Source organism: Dermacentor andersoni, unplaced genomic scaffold, assembly GCF_023375885.2.
Source record: "Dermacentor andersoni unplaced genomic scaffold, qqDerAnde1_hic_scaffold ctg00000042.1, whole genome shotgun sequence".
Classification (NCBI taxonomy): Eukaryota; Metazoa; Arthropoda; class Arachnida; order Ixodida; family Ixodidae; genus Dermacentor; species Dermacentor andersoni.
Genome location: NW_027314756.1, coordinates 1806919 through 1824529, shown reverse-complemented (window position 1 = coordinate 1824529; position 17611 = coordinate 1806919). Strand labels below are relative to the sequence as shown.

The window sequence follows — 17611 nt, the reverse complement described above, 5'->3', positions numbered from 1 at the left end:
TCATATTTCATCGTGACTAACCTACTAGCCCACCGGTACGTCTTAAGCAAGCCAGGCATGCTGTTCTGCTGATCACGTGCGTCTGTGCAGCGCCGTGCTTCGTCGCTGTATCATACATATCTGCATTACGAGTACCCACGAAGGGAACGAGGGGCGGCGAGCCGCCGCTTCTTTCAACAGCCGTTCAAGTCTTGGCACCGAATCCACGGGCACCACTTCCGTTCTACTTCGAAAACTCGAGCTTTCGGCTTATGAAACTGTTCCAGTATATGAGGACTTGTCGTTCGCTACGGGTCTCTACGCCGTTCATCCGAAAGTCCAAGTGCGCTCAACGCTGTTAGCTGCGTGAGTCCGAAGGCCAGAACGTCTCTGCTATACACTCGGGGAAGCCGACCTGAAGGAAGTTTCGGAGGCGCAGGAGACCTTAACCAACCGCTTCTCACTTCGGTAAGACAATAGGTGCGTTTTTCACCGCATTTCGAACCCCACAGTCAAGCGTTTCAATTACCAATCGTCCGACATCGAAGATAGGCTGGTCAGAGACAGATTTATCGGTGCTTTGCTGAATTGGAAGCTCTCGGACCAGTTGTGTCGGCATCCGCGATTGACTTTGCAAGAAGCTTTCACAACGGCCAGGCAACACGAAGACGTCGAAAAGAAGCGCAAAGCTCTGGTGATTCGTTTCCACTTGGCGTCGACGCTGCCCGTCTCAGCTAAGGAAAGTCACCACTTGCCGACAGGCTGATCGCACATGCCCCTACTGTGGCAGCGGATACCGCACCACTAAATGTCCGGCTCGCCGTTTGCCTCGTAACTTCTCCCGAAAGGACGGACACTTTGAATCCGCCTGCTTCACCAAGAGACACTTCAACGGAAAGCTGCAACGCAAGCCTTCAGCAAGCTCGACAGAACTGCGCGCAGTTACATCGAAGCGTCCGAAACAAAGTACGCGGAAGTACTCGTAAACGGTACGCCGCCTAACTTCGAAGTGGACATTGGTGCAGGAGTCACGGTCGTGCCCAGCACGTTCTCGGGAATACCCGCGCACACTGACGTACAAGATAAGGATGATGATAATGATGACGATGATGTTTACTGGCATCCGCTTTGAAATGGGGCGGGCCGGGACAAATAGTACCCTAGTCTGATTTAGTCACGTTTCACTATATCGCAATCTAGCCTTTTGCCCATCAGATCTCGAGCTTAACTTTTAAATACTCCAGTTCTATCAATCTCTTCCCTGCCGGTGAAGGTGAGCTCATGGTGAGCTCAGCATTGGTCGTTCTCGGTACTTTCTCCGCAAGGCTCACGTGGAAGGGCAAGACTTCCATGCAGGGACTTTACGGTGTGCGGTCACAGCGGGTACCTTTACTGGGATTCCCGGCTATTCAAGCACTGGGCGTAGTCAAGTTTGCGGATGGCGTTGATGAAAAAGAAAAGGTGCGGCCTCTAGATGAAGGTGAAAGAGACAAGCAGTTCCAGTGCCTCAGTGAGCTCCAGGAGGCGTACACTATTCGCTTGCAGTCAGACGCTGTGTCCTTCTCGCTAAATTCCTATTCCCTTTCGCCAGGTCAAGACCGAGCTTGACAAAATGAAAAGCCAAGGCGTGATAAGGAAGGTCACAAAACCAACGCTTTTGTGTGCTGGCTTGGTCGTGTCTAAAGCATCGGGTAACTACTGTCTATGTGTAGACCTAACAAAATTGGACAAAGTTGTCCTCCCCGAGCGACATGTGCATCCTACCATCGAACAAGTGCTCTTACTGCTCGGAAACACGAAGGTTTTCTCGAAACTTGATGTCACGTCCAGTTTTCACCAGTTGAAGTTAGTTTGGGCCAGCCTGCAGTTAATGACGTTTATCAAGGCCATTCAGCAGTTATTACTTCTGTCGCCTACCGTCTAGGAAAACCTTGTCCCCGGAGTATCTCCAACGCCAGATGTTCTATACATTCTGGAAGAGCAAGCGACTGTCGTCAACATGACTGACGACGTGTTGGTGTTTAGACGTTATCACAAAGAGCGTGACAAAAGACTGTACTTGAGCGGTTGAGGAACGCTGGCCTCATACTCAATAAGGACAAGCGCAAGTACGGCGTGTCAAGCGTCCATTTTCTGGGCGTGGTAGTGCCCGCAGAGGGCATCTTGCGTGATACTACCATGGAAGGACTACGATACTACTAAAGTGGAAGCCGTCCAGATGATGGAACCACCCGCTGACGTCACCGGCGTCCGTAGATATCTCGGCATGCTGGTAAGTAACGTTGGAGGTTTTTGCCGCGTCTGTCGGATATCGTTGCCCCACTACGAGGGCTCTTTTGCAAGAGAGCTGAGTGGCCGTGGGGCACTCCTCAGAAGGCCATATCTGAGAAAGCAAAGGATATGCTTTCATCTAACACATGCATGGCCAGCTGTCACCCTGAGAGTCCCACTGTGATCTCGGCGTACTCGAGCTCGTATGGACTTGGCGCGGCCCGGCTACATGCAAGATCAACGGCGAACGTCACGCAGTCGCCTTCAAGCCCCGTCGTTGTCCGTCACCAAACAAAGATAGAGTCAAACCGAGACAGAAGTTCTTGCGGTGATGTGGGCAGTCCACCATTTCGACGACTTCATCGGAGGGATAGAGTTTATCGTTGAACCTAATCACTAACCTCTCACAGCTCTCCTTGGCGAGATGGACGTCGATCTCTTGCCACCACGCATACAATGATCATGCTCATGCGTTATAGGTACAGAGTGGTTTACGTCTCCGGCAAGCTACTTGCTATCGCAGACACGTTGTCAAGAGCTCCATTTCGGCACTCAGCGAGCACTGCAATGGCATCGATCGAGCGGTACACGGACATCGTCGTAGATGCGGCACACGAGTGTGTGCCTACCAAATGGAAATAAATAAAAAGGCACAAGATATCTGATGGCGTGAGCTCGGCTCTAATCAGGGTCAGCGAACTCTGCTGGCTAGCATAGTCAAGGCTAACTGGACACCTGACAGTATAGCGAGTGTATTGCGGCGAGCTCAAAGTTGCCAATTCCCTCCTGCTGAAAGTAGTCAGGGTCGTAGTTCCTGTGGCACTTCAGGATGACGTACTCCACCTGATCTACGAAGGACACTGTGTTGTCCGCCCCAAGGCGAGGGTGTCAATCGGGTGGCCGGAACTCAGTCGTAGAACTAAATTGGTTGTAGACAACTGTGAAAAGTAAGGCAACGGCGAGCATAGCCAATGTTGCCGTCACTTGATCGCACATGGCAACAAGTCGGCGCAGACCTGTTCCATCACGAAGGTCAATACTTTTTGCTGGTGGTCGATTATTACTTTTGGAAGTGCTCGCTCCACGTGGCACTGTGATCAGTGAAGTGCGCGAAACAGTGCCGTGGTGGAAGAAGAGAAAGAAGAGGACAACAGATTGCTTGTGCGGAGGCGAATTCAGTGCTGAATGGAAGACGACAACGTCGAGGAGAAACAAGCACGCGCGGCGCAACAAGAGAAAACAAAAGGAAAATTCGAGAGCACATACTTTCGTTCGGGGTCAGTCGCGATCTGCCCTAGACCTTACGTTTGCTACCTCGAGCATGTCTGTCACCTCCTGGAAGACTGTAGATTTCGGAACTAACAGTGATCACCTCCCTATCATTTTTGAATTGCTTACCCCGTTAACTAGTTCAGATAGTAATGTGCGCACTTTTGTTAATGACGAAAAACTTTAAAGTGCGTTAAGGTCAGCTTTACACGCCGAAGAGGGCATGGAGAGGGATATTAAAGCAATGAGCCTATGCTCAATTCTAAAACAGTCACCAAAAAAAGTTCAATTTGTTGTGCAATCCACTAAGGATGGATCATATTGTCCCTGGTGGGATTCTGACTGCGAGCAAAATTTTAGACGTAGAAAAGCTGCGTGGAAAAAACTTTTATACAACCAATGTCCTGTTAATTGGGCTGATTATACATATATAGCAACTACATTTAAACGAAGAGTCTCAAAAGCTAAGGAGGATTATGACTCCACGCACTACACATACATTTCGAAGTCCAGCAATAAAAAAGCCCTGTTTAAATTTCTTCGACCTCGTAAAGATATTGGGGGCGAGGAGTTACGGAGTCGCCATTTGTCGGAAGCGCCTCCCTTGCGTAGTATGAGGGATCACGCGGCGCGCTCCTTATAGGTTTGGCTTACGGCGCTCAATAAAAACACCATGCGGCAGCCCTCTTGTACATTTCTGTAAGTACTCTCAAAACGAGAGAAGTTTCTAACCGTCGAAATAATAATCTTGGGCAAACTGAAAGCACAGAATCGTTTACAGACGCTATCTGTTTACCGAATAGGTACAGTGAACGTCACTGCGCACGGTCGTCGCGATGGGGTCTCCCGAACCGGCTTCTCGCGTGAAAGGTAGGCAAATGCTAAGAGCAATCTATGTGAGATATGTTCTTATAGTAGGCTGTCTGTATAACCAGATGGAGCATAACAGAATGAAGCCTCAATGCAGCGATCGCACGGGTTCGCAGCGACCGACTGCGAGTCTGCATGCATGTCCGCGCACAATGTTTCGCTTTCGCTGCGTGCGCGTTTTCGCACCAGGCTGTGAGCTTTAGGCCGCAGAATATGAGCATTTGACAGTACACAAGCAACCATTGTTGCGTGGATGTTATCAGAGCTGTTCAAAAATAATTTCGTTATACAGACTTCGACGCGACGATTCAATCTTTTCTTTTTCTTCTAAATTCTTGGACGTGTCAATATTATTTCGCAAGTTGCGTCGCAGTGTATGTTTATCGGTCTTCTCAGCGTGCGATTTCACGCTGCTTCTTTTTCGTAATCCAGTGTATTAATTCAAAACACAGACATGACCATATGCCATGCCTTTTTTAATGTGCTTCTTACCGCTCCCTTTCCGTTCCAGTGAACTTACCAGTATCTAGCATCAACAAGTTCATAGACCAAACTGCCATGACATTAGCCGGGCAGCGGGCGAGCGTCTCAGTGCGCGTTTTCTGCTACTCACGGAACAGAGCGGACCCGGCGCCGTAGCAGAAATCTTCCTCGCGTCTGTGCTTGCTGCATACCCGAGTTGTAGCCAATGGCTGTCTGCCGGTTGTAAGTTTTCTGAGCCGAGCTTCACACAGCTTCTTGTTCTGCGGCTACGTGCGAATAAGGCTGATACCGGGCTCCGTTGCGTACGTCCGGCACTGCGGCACCGAACAGTAGCCTACCATGCTGCACGCCTCCAAAGGCAGCCACTACCTATTGTAGTGATTTCAAATGCTGTCAAGCAGACAACCAAGGCGGGAAATCCTCATCATTTAATCAGAAGCGCAGCGCAGGTAGGACTTTAAACTTTCGTTTTCAGTTCGCTTCGGCGCTTCTGAAGCAGCCGACGCGGCCGCTGTGTTCACGTGATTCCTCATGCCACGTCACGCCGACGGTGGCGCCAGCTTTTCCAGTGGTGGAGCTCGCCCCCAATACCGGCGTTCGTGAATGCTGAATCTGTCGTTCTATCAACAAAATAATTATCAGAATCACTTGAGAAAATTGCTCAAGGACTTGCGCGACGTTTAAAAGATAAATTGCCGATAGGACTAAAGAAACCTGCCTTGAGAGACGACGTTATAACGGTAACAGCGACAGAGCTTGAAGGCATTATTAGTTCGTTACCGGCGTCAGCCCCCGGTCCAGACAGAATTACAACAGGAATGCTAAAAGATTTATTTGATTATGCGCCTCAGGACCTGTTAAACATAATAAATTTCTCCCTCACGAATTCATGGGTGCCAAGAGAGTGAGAGTAGCTAAAATTATACCACTATTAAAGAAAAGATCAGCTAGACAACCTAAGACCTTACCCGCCGTGGTTGCTCAGTGGCTATGGTGTTGGCCTGCTAAGCACGAGGTCGCAGGAATCGAGTCCCGGCCAGGGCGGCCGCATTTCGATGGGGGCGAAATGCGAAAACACCCATGTACTTAGATTTAGGTGCACGTTAAAGAACCCCAGGTGGTCGAAATTTCCGGAGTCACATTGTCACAAAGTCACATTGAACATATCAAAACAAAGGCAGAACGAGCCGTAGCTATGCTCCGCCGGCTCAGCCACCGTCGCTCTGTACTACACAGGGATACCTTACTGATGATTTATAAAATGTATGTTCGGCTCATGTTACCTCTCATACTTTGAGAAAGAGAAGCTCTACGGTCATGCCTCGTGCTACCTAGATTTGTTGCCGACGCTGTTTTATATCAGGAAGCTCATATACCCACCCTAGATTGCAGATTCTACATGCTTACGGTTCAGGCATTTTTAAAAATTTATGACTTTTTAAAATGACGTACGCAATATGCATTTATCACTGAACCGTCTGAGTTTTTTTTCAAGTATCGTGGTCGAGATTCCACAGTCCTCAGATAATATTTGTGCAAGCACAGTTACAAAAATTGAATGTGTCCATACGCCAAGTTTGCCATTCAAATGATGCCTTAACAGACCTCAAAACTGAGTTCGAGGACATATTTCCAAATCATGCTAAACTATTACCAAGGCGAGATTTAATTAATATCTTTCACGGCCACCTACACCAGCAAACCACTGACAATGTAATAGCTACTGACGCTTCTGTGTGCTATGAGAAGGCAGGAGTGGGGATCTTCTCTGAATCTCTTCAATGGTCTTACTCCCTTCGCCTTTCCGACTTCACCTATATTTCAGGCAGAATTATTAGCGATTATATTAGTGTTACGAAAACTCCCCCAAAATGACCCCTTAGCTCTTATTGTGACGGACTCGCTATCTGTATGTACAGCAGGCACGTACGCAGGATATTTTTTCGGGGGGGGGGGGGGGGGGGGGGGGGCAACCCAAGGTAACTTTTCTATACAAATGAGGGGGGGGGGGAGGGCTAGTACAAATGTGAATAACGCCGGCCACTCACCATAAAGACGCGTAAATCCGAAAAAGAGAAATGAAATAAGGTGTATCTCACAGGTACGCCTGTGAAATACACCTCTTCTTTACTAGGCAAGCAAGGAACCACATCAAACGGAGTCGCGCAGGAAGAACACTGCCAAGAACAATTATGAAAGCGAAAGTGTAAAATAAACATTTCTATGGTAGCATATAACTATTAAAAAATGAACAGCAGTTGACAACCAAGGCACAAGGACCACGCGAGGTTATGTTGCTCCGCCAGCCAATCACAGAAGCAAACAAAATGGTCTTCATGCGGCCTTTTCAAAATGGCGCCGTACTTGATACCTCCGGAGCGTCTGCTGTTCTTGAAGAGCCTTTGCATCGACGGAAAAAATTAGGTGTGCAACAGACATGGACAAAGTGTATGGAGTCTGAGCATTTCACTCTTCAAACGTCTACCTGCCATGGTTGCTTAGTGGCTATGATGTTGGGCTGCGAAGCACGAGGTCACGGGGCTAGAATCCCTATCCCGGCCACGGCGGCCGCATTTTCGATGGGGGCGAAATGCGAAAACACCCGTGTACTTAGATTTAGGTGCACGTAAAAGAACCTCAGGTGGTCCAAATTTCTGGAGTCCTCCACTACGGCATGCCTCATGGTTTCGGAACGTTAAATTCCATAATTAATTAATTAAATCTTCAAAAGTGTGCGGTACAGTTCATTTCACTGCTGAGCCCGTTTTACTCATAAAACTTCACTGCCAACTGAAGTGCAACTTGACAATATACTGTATAGTTGCAGCGAAGCATGCATTTTATTTCAGTTCAGTAAAGAATTAGGCATTCGGCATTCTACTATAATAGGCGCGGGAAGACGTATAAGTTTACGCGATAAAAATTTTCTTTTTGTGGTTACCGCCTCACTTGGGTAACAGGAAAAGTTTGAAGTACGAATTATTTGCAGCCTCACGGTAGGAACAGTGGCTGGCGGTTATGAAGGCGTGGCGGTTATGAGGGCTTCACTCCAGATTTCAGTTGTATCCGACTATAGCAGCGTTCTTTGAATTAGCTCTGGAATAATTATAGAGGAATATATATTTGCGGAACAACCACAGTTCTTTTGGATCCCTCGTTTACTGCTCTACCAAGTTAAGTGCCACAACTGACTCGTATTGTTATTTGGAAATTTGTGTAACGATGCGTGGCTGCCAGTTCAGTGCAACCGTGTAGAGCGTAGGACGCTGCCGTCATAGACGTACTACGCCCACCGCGGAAGGTTAGAAAAACACCTATACATAGGCACAGCAGAGAAGTGGCTATGTCAGGCGGCTCGACTGATAACTGTAGAAGCGTCATTCTAAACACACGGAATTGTTCTCCACTTACGGCGGCGTTTTCTCTGCTTCTTTTTTAAATAAAGAGATGTTGGTCCATAAAGAGTTTCATAAACAACGGTTAAATTCGTTATTATTCGCTTTTCCTTCCTGTTTGGCTGTTGCCTTAATTGGCTCTCTCCCTTAGTATAAAGCTTAATTTCTCAATTCATAGCGACTCTTGTTTCCAGTCGCCAATTTTGCACGAAAAGTGCTGTACAATTAGGGAAAAGCCAGACGAGGTAACGGGTGATAGTCATATTGCTTATGGGTTTAAGAGGAAGCTTTAGCTCGGTTGATCTTATCTAAATACACGTAAAAGGAGAATTCGTTTTTCTCGGCAACCACTGCACCAAATTTGACGAGGTTTGTTGCATTTAAAAGAGAAACTTAAAATCTAGTCACTGTTGGTTTCCAATTCTTGATTTAGATAGTCAATTATTTATTAAAGATTGGAAAAGAATCCAAAATTTTCAGAAAACGAAACTATCAAGTTTACAACTCTCTAACTCAGCAAGGAAAAATAAAATCACAAATATGTGAATTGCGTCTGATATTACGTCTAAAGGGGACAAAATTTATATGTTACACATGAATATGAAAAGAAATCAGTAATATGGAAATACAGCTTTTGCAGAACCCTTGTACACAACGTAACAATTTCACGTAAGATATAAATTGACGTATCGAATTTGTCGACTTTGAATGATCTAATGGATGCCGTTTACAGAACCGCAGTATCTGTTTTTGATGCAGAGTTATTAATTTATAAACTTCGTGCGTCTATCTTTTCTTAACTTTCGAATTTTTGAAAATCTTTTTCACAAAATTCACGCCATAAATCGAAATTCCGCTTCCAACAGTCACTATAATTTAATTTTCTCTCTCAAAAGCAATAAATTTTATTAAAATCAGTCCAGGGGTTATCTCAGAAAAGCATTCTTGCGTTTTACATGTATTTGAATAGGCCGCGTCGGAGTTGGGCCCGAGCTAAAGCTTCCTCTTAAGGGTTATTGCAGGGTTTGATAATGGACGCTGTTTCGCATTATTTTATTTTCCACCTTATCTAACCCATATCGCCGGTATATGGCTCCGAAGATCTGCCACCGTCGCGGCGAGCCGTCACTCTAGGAAATAACGAAGCAAAAGGAGAAGTTAAACGCAACTGGCGTTTTGTCAGGCCGCAATTCGTTTCCCGTGCATACAGACCAGCTGACCACGAACCGAATCCCTTTCCTGGTCCCTACATCAGTCTAAAGAAAGAAGGGTGAACTAACGGAGCAACATCAATGCGCGTGACCGTTCAATATGGTGACAACTGAACGCAGATTGGGCGCGCAGCAGCGAGCGAATTGATCTTAGTGCTGCATCTCGCTTCAACGCGAACTAACCGGCGAGAACACAACGCACACGAAGCTATCAGCACTCGGTGCACTTTGCGCCTATCGCAGATCGCTTTCAATATAGGGCCCGCGCCATACGCAGCCGTCGTTGGAGCACGGCTGATCACGGTTGATAATGGCTCGACGCGGATGGATGTGGCGCTAAAACGCGATAACGGCTGATAATGATCGGAACGTCATCAGCGCCCCTGGCACCGCCACCTGCAGTAGTTTGCTTGCATCATCAATTCACCTTGCGCCGCTGTCCGCAGCAGTTTCGTGTCGCCGCAGCGCTACCGTTTATACCGGTCGGATCAAGTTTCACAACGTTGATAATGACAACGTGCTGCGCGGAAAAGAGCAAGTGGCACAATGCTTACACTTACTTAGACAACTCCTGTAGACGAGTTTGTGCGTGATTTTTTTTTTATAATTGGTCAATCTACATCCACGACAAAATTATACTTGCTGTTAAGAGTATATGGTACGCTCACCTTGCTGCCCACCTGCAGGTCGACACGCACTTCTTTACCCTGGACCTCTCTGGCGTAGAAGTGCTGCAGGCCCGTCTCCATCAGCCACAGCAGCAGGACCTGCTTGTCCTGCGCACGTGCGCACGGAGGACAAAGCTTAGGGTAAGCGAGCTCGACCGCAGCGAGAGACGCGCTCAATGAATCGAGCTACGTAGCATGCAGCATTCAGTGGCAATACGTCTTGGCATCGCGAGAATGCTCTCAACATTTGCCGGCCCCTTTATTACCTCTTCAAAAAAGTTCGAATGGTTCCTGAGCCTACAGCCATTACAGTCCGCATCAGTGGGTCGCAGCAAAGTACTTACGTTACAGGCCGAGTAAATCGCGCAAGCTAACTCGCTTGCGCCTCGTCGTTCCCACCACATTCTGCCGCCAGTCCGGCGTTCTCGGCTGTGCGTAAACTGTGCACCAACGTGAAAGGCAACGCTTATTCTGCGTACAAACTGCAAACGCGCGACTTATAACTCCCTGCTGCTGTCCGCTATATATAGCTCTTGTGTAAAAAAAAAAAGAAATAAAAAAAGAAGAAACCCTCTTTGTGAAACTTATTAAATCCCGTTACTTCTGCGCAGGAGCAAGGCAAATAGCCGACATTACACGTAAACATGGCTTTCGGCTGGTACAAGTGGCGCACCGTGTGCGTAACTTGAATGCATCTCTTATGCGCATAATGTGGGGTGGTTTTTTTTTTTTTTTTGCAATTGCCGTTTTCGTCGCGCCGCTTTTAAGATTCCGCAGTCACTTTTTTCGTGGCTTTGTTGGAAATCGAAGCATTCTAACCGAAATTCGGCGAATAAGCGCACAATCATTTCGCACAGTCAAATTTCGATATGGCGTCGACTGAAGCGCCTTTTCCAAACTTGTGTCGTGCACGAGAAGCACCTCCTCACCCCCTCACTCACCCACCCCCTCAAAGAATAAAAATAAAAAGACAAAGAAAACCTGATTGCACCTGCCCTTTTCCCTAAGCACTTACAATAAGTACTAAGTAGTCGTCTTACAGAAGGTACCGCCAACACAAAGAGGAGGTGGCTCGAAGATGTCGGTTCAGCGACAATGCGTCAACAGCCAAAATTGCCGGCTGTCCTCACTGCACAAAGGGGTCGTTTGAGAAAGGATTGCGAGAAGGATATTGCATTGACCTGCTGTACGTTATACAGCGGCAGTGGCGCGTGGATGGAGTGGCTTTGGTTCAAAGTACCCAATACCCTTGTGTGTGGGTATATACGTGCCACGGCCGAGATGTACCATGAAACGATCCATAGATTCCCGACAAACAAAATTATGCGCATCCTACGCACTGTGGGAATTGAGGCAAGCGAAGCTCTCTGTGCTGCTTGCTTTGGTTGACGACAACTAGCGGTGATGTTGACGGCGAATGTTGAAATTACTCAACGTTCAGTGCAAGACTAGAGTGGCGAGTTGACGTTAAACGTTACCTTGCGTGCACCACTGCTGTTTGGCTGCGTAGTACACAGAACGCACAGGGAGACGTGTTTGCGTGAGGCACTCTAGTGCGCCATTGTTCATAACCACCGGGAAGGCTAGTATTGTCATTGCCCCACAGGGCACAACGCATCGTGGCATAAGTGTTAAACGTTATTCAAGTTATGGCCTACACGTGCCAAAACTACAATCAGATTATGAGGCACTACGTAGTGCTAGACTACGGATTAATTTTGACCTCCGGGGGTTCTTTAATGAGCACATAAATCTAAGTACGCGAGCGTTTTTGTATTTCGCCACCGTCGAAATGTGGCGGCCACGGTCGGGATCCAAGCCGTGAGCAATGCCATAGCCGCAAAGCTACCACGACGGGCACAGAAGTGTTGAAGTGCGACGGCCAGACGCTACGGTGCTTTAATGCGTTTTTGAGTTTGCACGCCGTGCGTGAGTTGTCCTGGTGTTTAATTTTTAGAAATAGGAGAAACGTACCGTACCTTTAACTTAAATGTATCCAGTTTCTGCGCAACCACTGTCGTGTCTAGTAGCAACGTTTCCTCGCCTTCTCGCGTGCCCTTTTCCCTCTTCCACCCCCCCCCCCCCCCCCCCCCCCCATGACAGCGAGTTGCAAGCGACTAGTGCCAAGGCTTTGTTTCTCACTCGTTTTGGGGCAGCGTTGGTTCTACCCATGCTCTGTCTGCTCTCCCTGCCATTAGATATGCCACCAAATGTAACCATATCCGATTGTGGTTTTGGCACGTACAGCCCCATAATCCCGTGAAAGTAACACTTCTGCCACGATGCGACGTGCCGTGTGAAGGAATGACGATACTAACCGTCTCGGAGGTTATGAACAATGGCGCACAATAACGCCTCAAGCAAAAACGTCTCACTGTCATTCTGTGTAGTACGCATACAAACAGCAGTTATGCATGCAAGGTAACATTTACCATCAACTCACCACTCTCGTATTGCACTAAATGCTGAAGAAATTAAGCATTCGCCATTAAACATTCGCTGTCAACATCACCGCTAATTATCGTTAACCAAAGCAAACAGCACAGAAAGCTTCGCTTAAAGGGACCCTGAAACGATTTTGTACAAAGGTACTGAGTCGTTAGAGTCGGTCCTTGTGATCATTAATTGACCCATCTAAGTGCTCCGCGTAAAGCGTGTAATTTATTATAAGGTTTTAAAGATGTACGTCGCTGCCGATCGCAGCACATTGTTTGGCTGAATTTTAAGCCGCCCCTACCATTTGACGTCATTTACCCCAATGACGTTAGTAGGGCGAGCTATCTGATTGGCTGCCCAGGGCGCGTCATCAATAATTTTTGCAACTTTATGGTGAACAAATGTTCTTCGTAATAGTTGGAATGTTAGTTAATTTGTTTATATATGCACAAGAACAAAATTTCTCACTACACTTAAGCATTTCCGGCACACACCAAGCGTCTTCTGCTTGTGTTACAAAGTGCTGCCTTTTGACGGGAGCTCCAGGGTCACAGTCGATCTCAGTCTTTTCGCGAGCACCATGATTCGACTTTATTGCGTTGTGGGCTCCAAACGAAGCTACAAGCAATATGTCAAGCTGCGACATCGTGCCCCTCTGCAAGGCAGCCTACGAGCGGAGTGGCTGCAGCGCATCGGACTGCCGCTATCCGATTGGCGCCAGGGTTTGCGCGTTTGCGGCCGTCACTTTACACCGGGGGATTACTACCGCAATGGCGTTTCGCGAGTACGGTATTCAGGTAAACGCAAGTGGACAGGGCCTGGCCGTTTGACCGTGCCGTTTCACTGGATGAGCAGAAGCGCAAATGTGAAAGGTCTGCACGGTGCAGCCGCCTGATGGCACAGAGCTCAACCACACACAGTAACAGTAACGACATGTATTCTTCTTTGCTGCCGGGGTAAATTTTTCGCAGGAGTGTAATCATGAACAAGTTGTTTTTGTAAACGTTTAAAATGTTTTGCACTTGGTTAGAGCAATATTAGCGCTTTGTTTGGCTGGTTAAGCACTGCGCCAACAGGTGGCTGGACCGTGCAGACCGATCAGGTCGCTCATGTACGTCTACGCTAAAGTTCCTTCATCAGCTTGATTTTATGCCTCCAGCCATCCGTCGAAACGCCCAGCTCGCCTGTGGTTACCGGAATACCAGACACGTTCGGAGCTGCGACAGAATGCTCGCAACGCACGCTGCTTCGATAGCTCTCGCTTGGGGCCTACTGCCGAGCAGCTGGCGGAGAGTTTGGAGAGGCTTAGCGCGCTCGCTCCTAGAGAACCGGAAGTCGACGACACGACGTGCCATCATGACGAGCCAGTGAAGGCGGAGCTTAGCCCCGATCACTCGGCGAACGAGTTGAGAAAATGCACGACTATGGAGGAGGGTAACTTGTAATCGTCCGTAGCTCTCTTAATATGAGACGCTTCACACAAACTGTGGTGCGATTGATTAACTTTTGCTGTACCCTACGCGTCTACAAAATTTGTCCGAACCGTTTCAGGGGCCCTTTAATTCTATTCCCACAGTGTGAGGGATCCGCATAATTTTTTTTTATTTCGTTCATTTACAGCACCATGCGGCATCTACACCTTCAACATGTGTGTCCACTTGGGTGAAATAGTATATCAGTATAGGAAATTGCTATCAAACTTAAAGGGACACAAAAGCGACAAAATAAATCAGTTATACTAATGAAGAATTGTTTGAGAACCCTGCAGGCAGTCATTTAAAAAAAATAGTTTGGTTATTAGATGACAAAATGAAGGTCCAAGTATCAGTATTTGAATTTCGCACCGAAACCCCAGCGCCGGTACGTCAGCGTGACGTCAGGGATTCCAAAGTATGTTTTCGCATTTGGGCCGCGTTGGCTGAATAAAAGTTCCCGAAACTTGGTATGTTTAATATTTGGTTCCTTTAGAGCACAATGTAGTCAATCTGTACCGCTATATATAATTAGTAGGCCCTAGAAGATGCCATCAAAATCCAAGACGTCACAGCCCCCAGGTGCGGGAACTTAAGTAGGCGTCGCCACCCGTATTTCGTTCTTGCGCTTTTTCTGGCTAACCAAACGTCTTATCGTTGTAAGAGTGGTGTTTTTGGTGTTGTAGAACGGTAATTTACTGACGCAGAAGAAATCATTTTTCACTTTAGTGTCCCTTTAAGTGTCTTAGGAACAGCAGAAGCAGCTACAAATTTCTTGGATTTTTACATTTAGAGGCTTTTATTACAGCCATGCAAGATGGAATACGTAAATACATTTTAAGCTTCGATTTTGTGCACCCAGTAAAGCTAAGTTTTGTCTGTTTGCACGTGTATTTCACTTTGCCTCGAAAAACATCAGCAAAATTAACGATCTGAATTTCGAAGTACAAGTTTTCCTAACGGCTAATATGTTAACGCTGTTGGCTTTATGTGTCTGCGGGAAAAAAAAATATATTTTTTTGCTTTTAGCGCTGGTCTGTTCTTAGACAACTTTCGTGGCATGATTGCACTTTATGTTCGTAATCGTTCAATGTAACACTTGGGGTTTGTCGAGAAAAAAAAATCCAAATCTGTCTTCGTCACACTGATTTTTTTAACACGTACAAATCATGCAGTGAGCGATGCTAAAGTTGAGCAGCGGTAGCGCAAAATATTTCACTGTGACATTAATTTATGAGTATGATTTTTTTTTCCATAGCCTTCGTAAAGAGCGTAAAAAATTCACGTAAGCTGTAACTTTGCTGGATACAGGCACAGATAAAGGTGATCTAACAGACTCGATTGACAGAACTCCTATATCTGTTCTTGGTGCATGCAGTTACAGATTTGTGAATTTCCTATAGTACATTCGACGGGTTGCTTCCAAGCGCTCGAGAGCGCTTTTGAAACGTGCTTCACTCACTGCAGATTGTTCCCCATTGTTTTGTCGCAATAAAGATGTTTATTCTCTCTCTCTCCCTCCAGCTCTGGGCGGTCGAAGGCAACTCCGAGCCGGGAGCGCGAAGGAGATCTGTCAGAAACTCGATCACGAGGCTACTCTGCTCTGAGAGCTGTTAGAGTGCTGTTAGAGTGAGAGCTGCTCTGAGTGTTCGGCTGGAGCAGGCTATCTCTGGTTCCAGGGGTTCCAACCTCGAGATGGCTCCGCATCGCGGCAAACAGAGTTCGAGCGCGGTAGTTTACCATTACCGATTTATCGTAATTTTGGTAAATCGCCATCGCAATAAAACTATGAAGTCCTAAACCAAAAATTCCGCTTCCTGTAGTCGGTAGAATCCAGTAATTCTAAGAATTCAGCTTTCTGTCTCTCAAGTGCGATAGAATGGCTGCGTAAATAGGGTCCTTGCTTCCACATGTATTTGGGTAGGAAAATTCTAGTTGATGTCATGCGGCCTCGAGGAAGTCGTTCTTCGGTAGCATTGCTCTTGATAAAGCACCTTAGTAGCGAGGAGACTCTATCCTCGTTAGTATAGTGGTCAGTATCCCCGCCTGTCACGCGGGAGACCGGGGTTCGATTCCCCGACGGGGAGTTTTTTTTAATTTTATTTTACTTTTTTTTTTTTTGAAGTGCAGTTACTTGCTGCAAGTACATGCACACAACGCGAACAAGCGAGTGAGAAACGCGACAGGACGGTCCCGCTCCTTACTCGTGCTGTGGTACGTGCTTGCAATGCCGCCACCCCCAACTAGCCCAAAGAAACGTGTAAGCTGTGATTACTTACGGAAGCCAGCACAATCCTGCAGGTCATGCTTAGCTGCAGCCGCTCTCTGATGAGGCCTCTCAGTAGGTGAGACGCGTCGACGCCTCCGATGGTGCTGCCATCCTCTTTGTTGACAGGCGTTACTGTCACGCGGGTCGTAAACAATGCTGTGGACGATGGAGTCGCCTTTCTCCCAACCACAATGTGACAAATGCCACAGCGCAGTCTTCCGTCTCGCTCGTCGAAGTCGCCTTCTCGAACTCTTTTGTCGTGCACAATGAAGTGAGCTGCGGACGTGAACAGCTCGTCCGGTTTCGGCGAGAGAACATCGGGGAGGATATCGCTGCTTGCAGTTTCATGCTTGTGACAAAACCATTCACCCACCGCCTCTTTCCAATCATCGGATGGCAGCGGCAGGACTCTGCGAAATTTTACTCCTCCGCCGAGAATCCCCGTAGCGCATTCCACGCACTGAAAGCAGTAGAGGGTTCCAGCGACAACTGCAGGTTCGACGAAAGGCTCCATCTTCTGCTCAGAGTCTGAGCCGGCCGCCTTGTGGAAACGCACGTTGAACGTCAGTTCTCGGCATGGCATCGGCTGGACGCACTTACGGTCCCTGAGAACCCTGGTTTCTTGGGGGTTCGTCATAGACTCGACATCGAACACAATGTCATCGGGGAAAACCAGCTCTGTCTGAACGCAGCTGCCACCATAGTCTTTTGCATTCATGACGATCTTAATTCTTGAAGACGTACATTCAGTGGTGACATGGGCACCTGAGAGGTCCCACAGAAGCGCCTGAACCTTGCAGAGTTTAAGTAAGGGCCGCACTTCAACCGAACAGTCCATTTTCACTAGGTGTATAGAACCAAATGTACGCGCTCACAAGCAAACACCATTCCACGTGCGCTTCGCACAACCACCTTTCGGCCTCCGCGCTTTTTGGCGTCTCTAGCGTATTAGTGCGACACAGGCGACATCTAGGCGCCACAAAGTGAAGCCCATTAGGCGCGAGCTTCAATTGCTTCAATCATTAAAAGCGGCGCTTGCACATCACGCTACGCGAAGTTTACACATACACGAACAACCCATTGCATTAAACACCAGATATTTATGTACGAGCACGCCTTCTTGGTCTACACTAACACCAAAAATTTAAATAAAAAATAAACACCGGTGGATGGATGGATGGATGGCGGCTACACCCTTTGTAACGGGCGGTGGCTGGCGCTACCTAGCCTTTTGCTCCCCCTCCTATTTTTTTTTTCTTCTTTGTATCCCCTTCCTATTAAACTAGTT

General features: G+C 47.4%; 1 protein-coding gene and 1 non-coding gene across 2 annotated transcripts in view; one reads left to right on the top strand and one right to left on the bottom strand.

The window, feature by feature from the left end:
- The window catches only part of LOC126516506 (E3 ubiquitin-protein ligase E3D-like), a 31082-nt gene extending 13471 nt beyond the window's left edge, over nt 1–17611 (bottom strand). The window contains exons 1-2 of the mRNA XM_050166636.3: nt 16334–17611; nt 10147–10254 (exon numbers count right to left, since the gene is read on the bottom strand). Of these exons, the coding sequence (XP_050022593.2) occupies nt 10147–10254; nt 16334–17161 (936 nt within the window). The 5' untranslated portion in view covers nt 17162–17611. The remainder of the gene's footprint in view (nt 1–10146; nt 10255–16333) is intronic.
- Nucleotides 16070–16141, top strand: TRNAD-GUC (transfer RNA aspartic acid (anticodon GUC)). The gene has a single exon. It is a non-coding gene; the product is annotated as a tRNA-Asp (tRNA).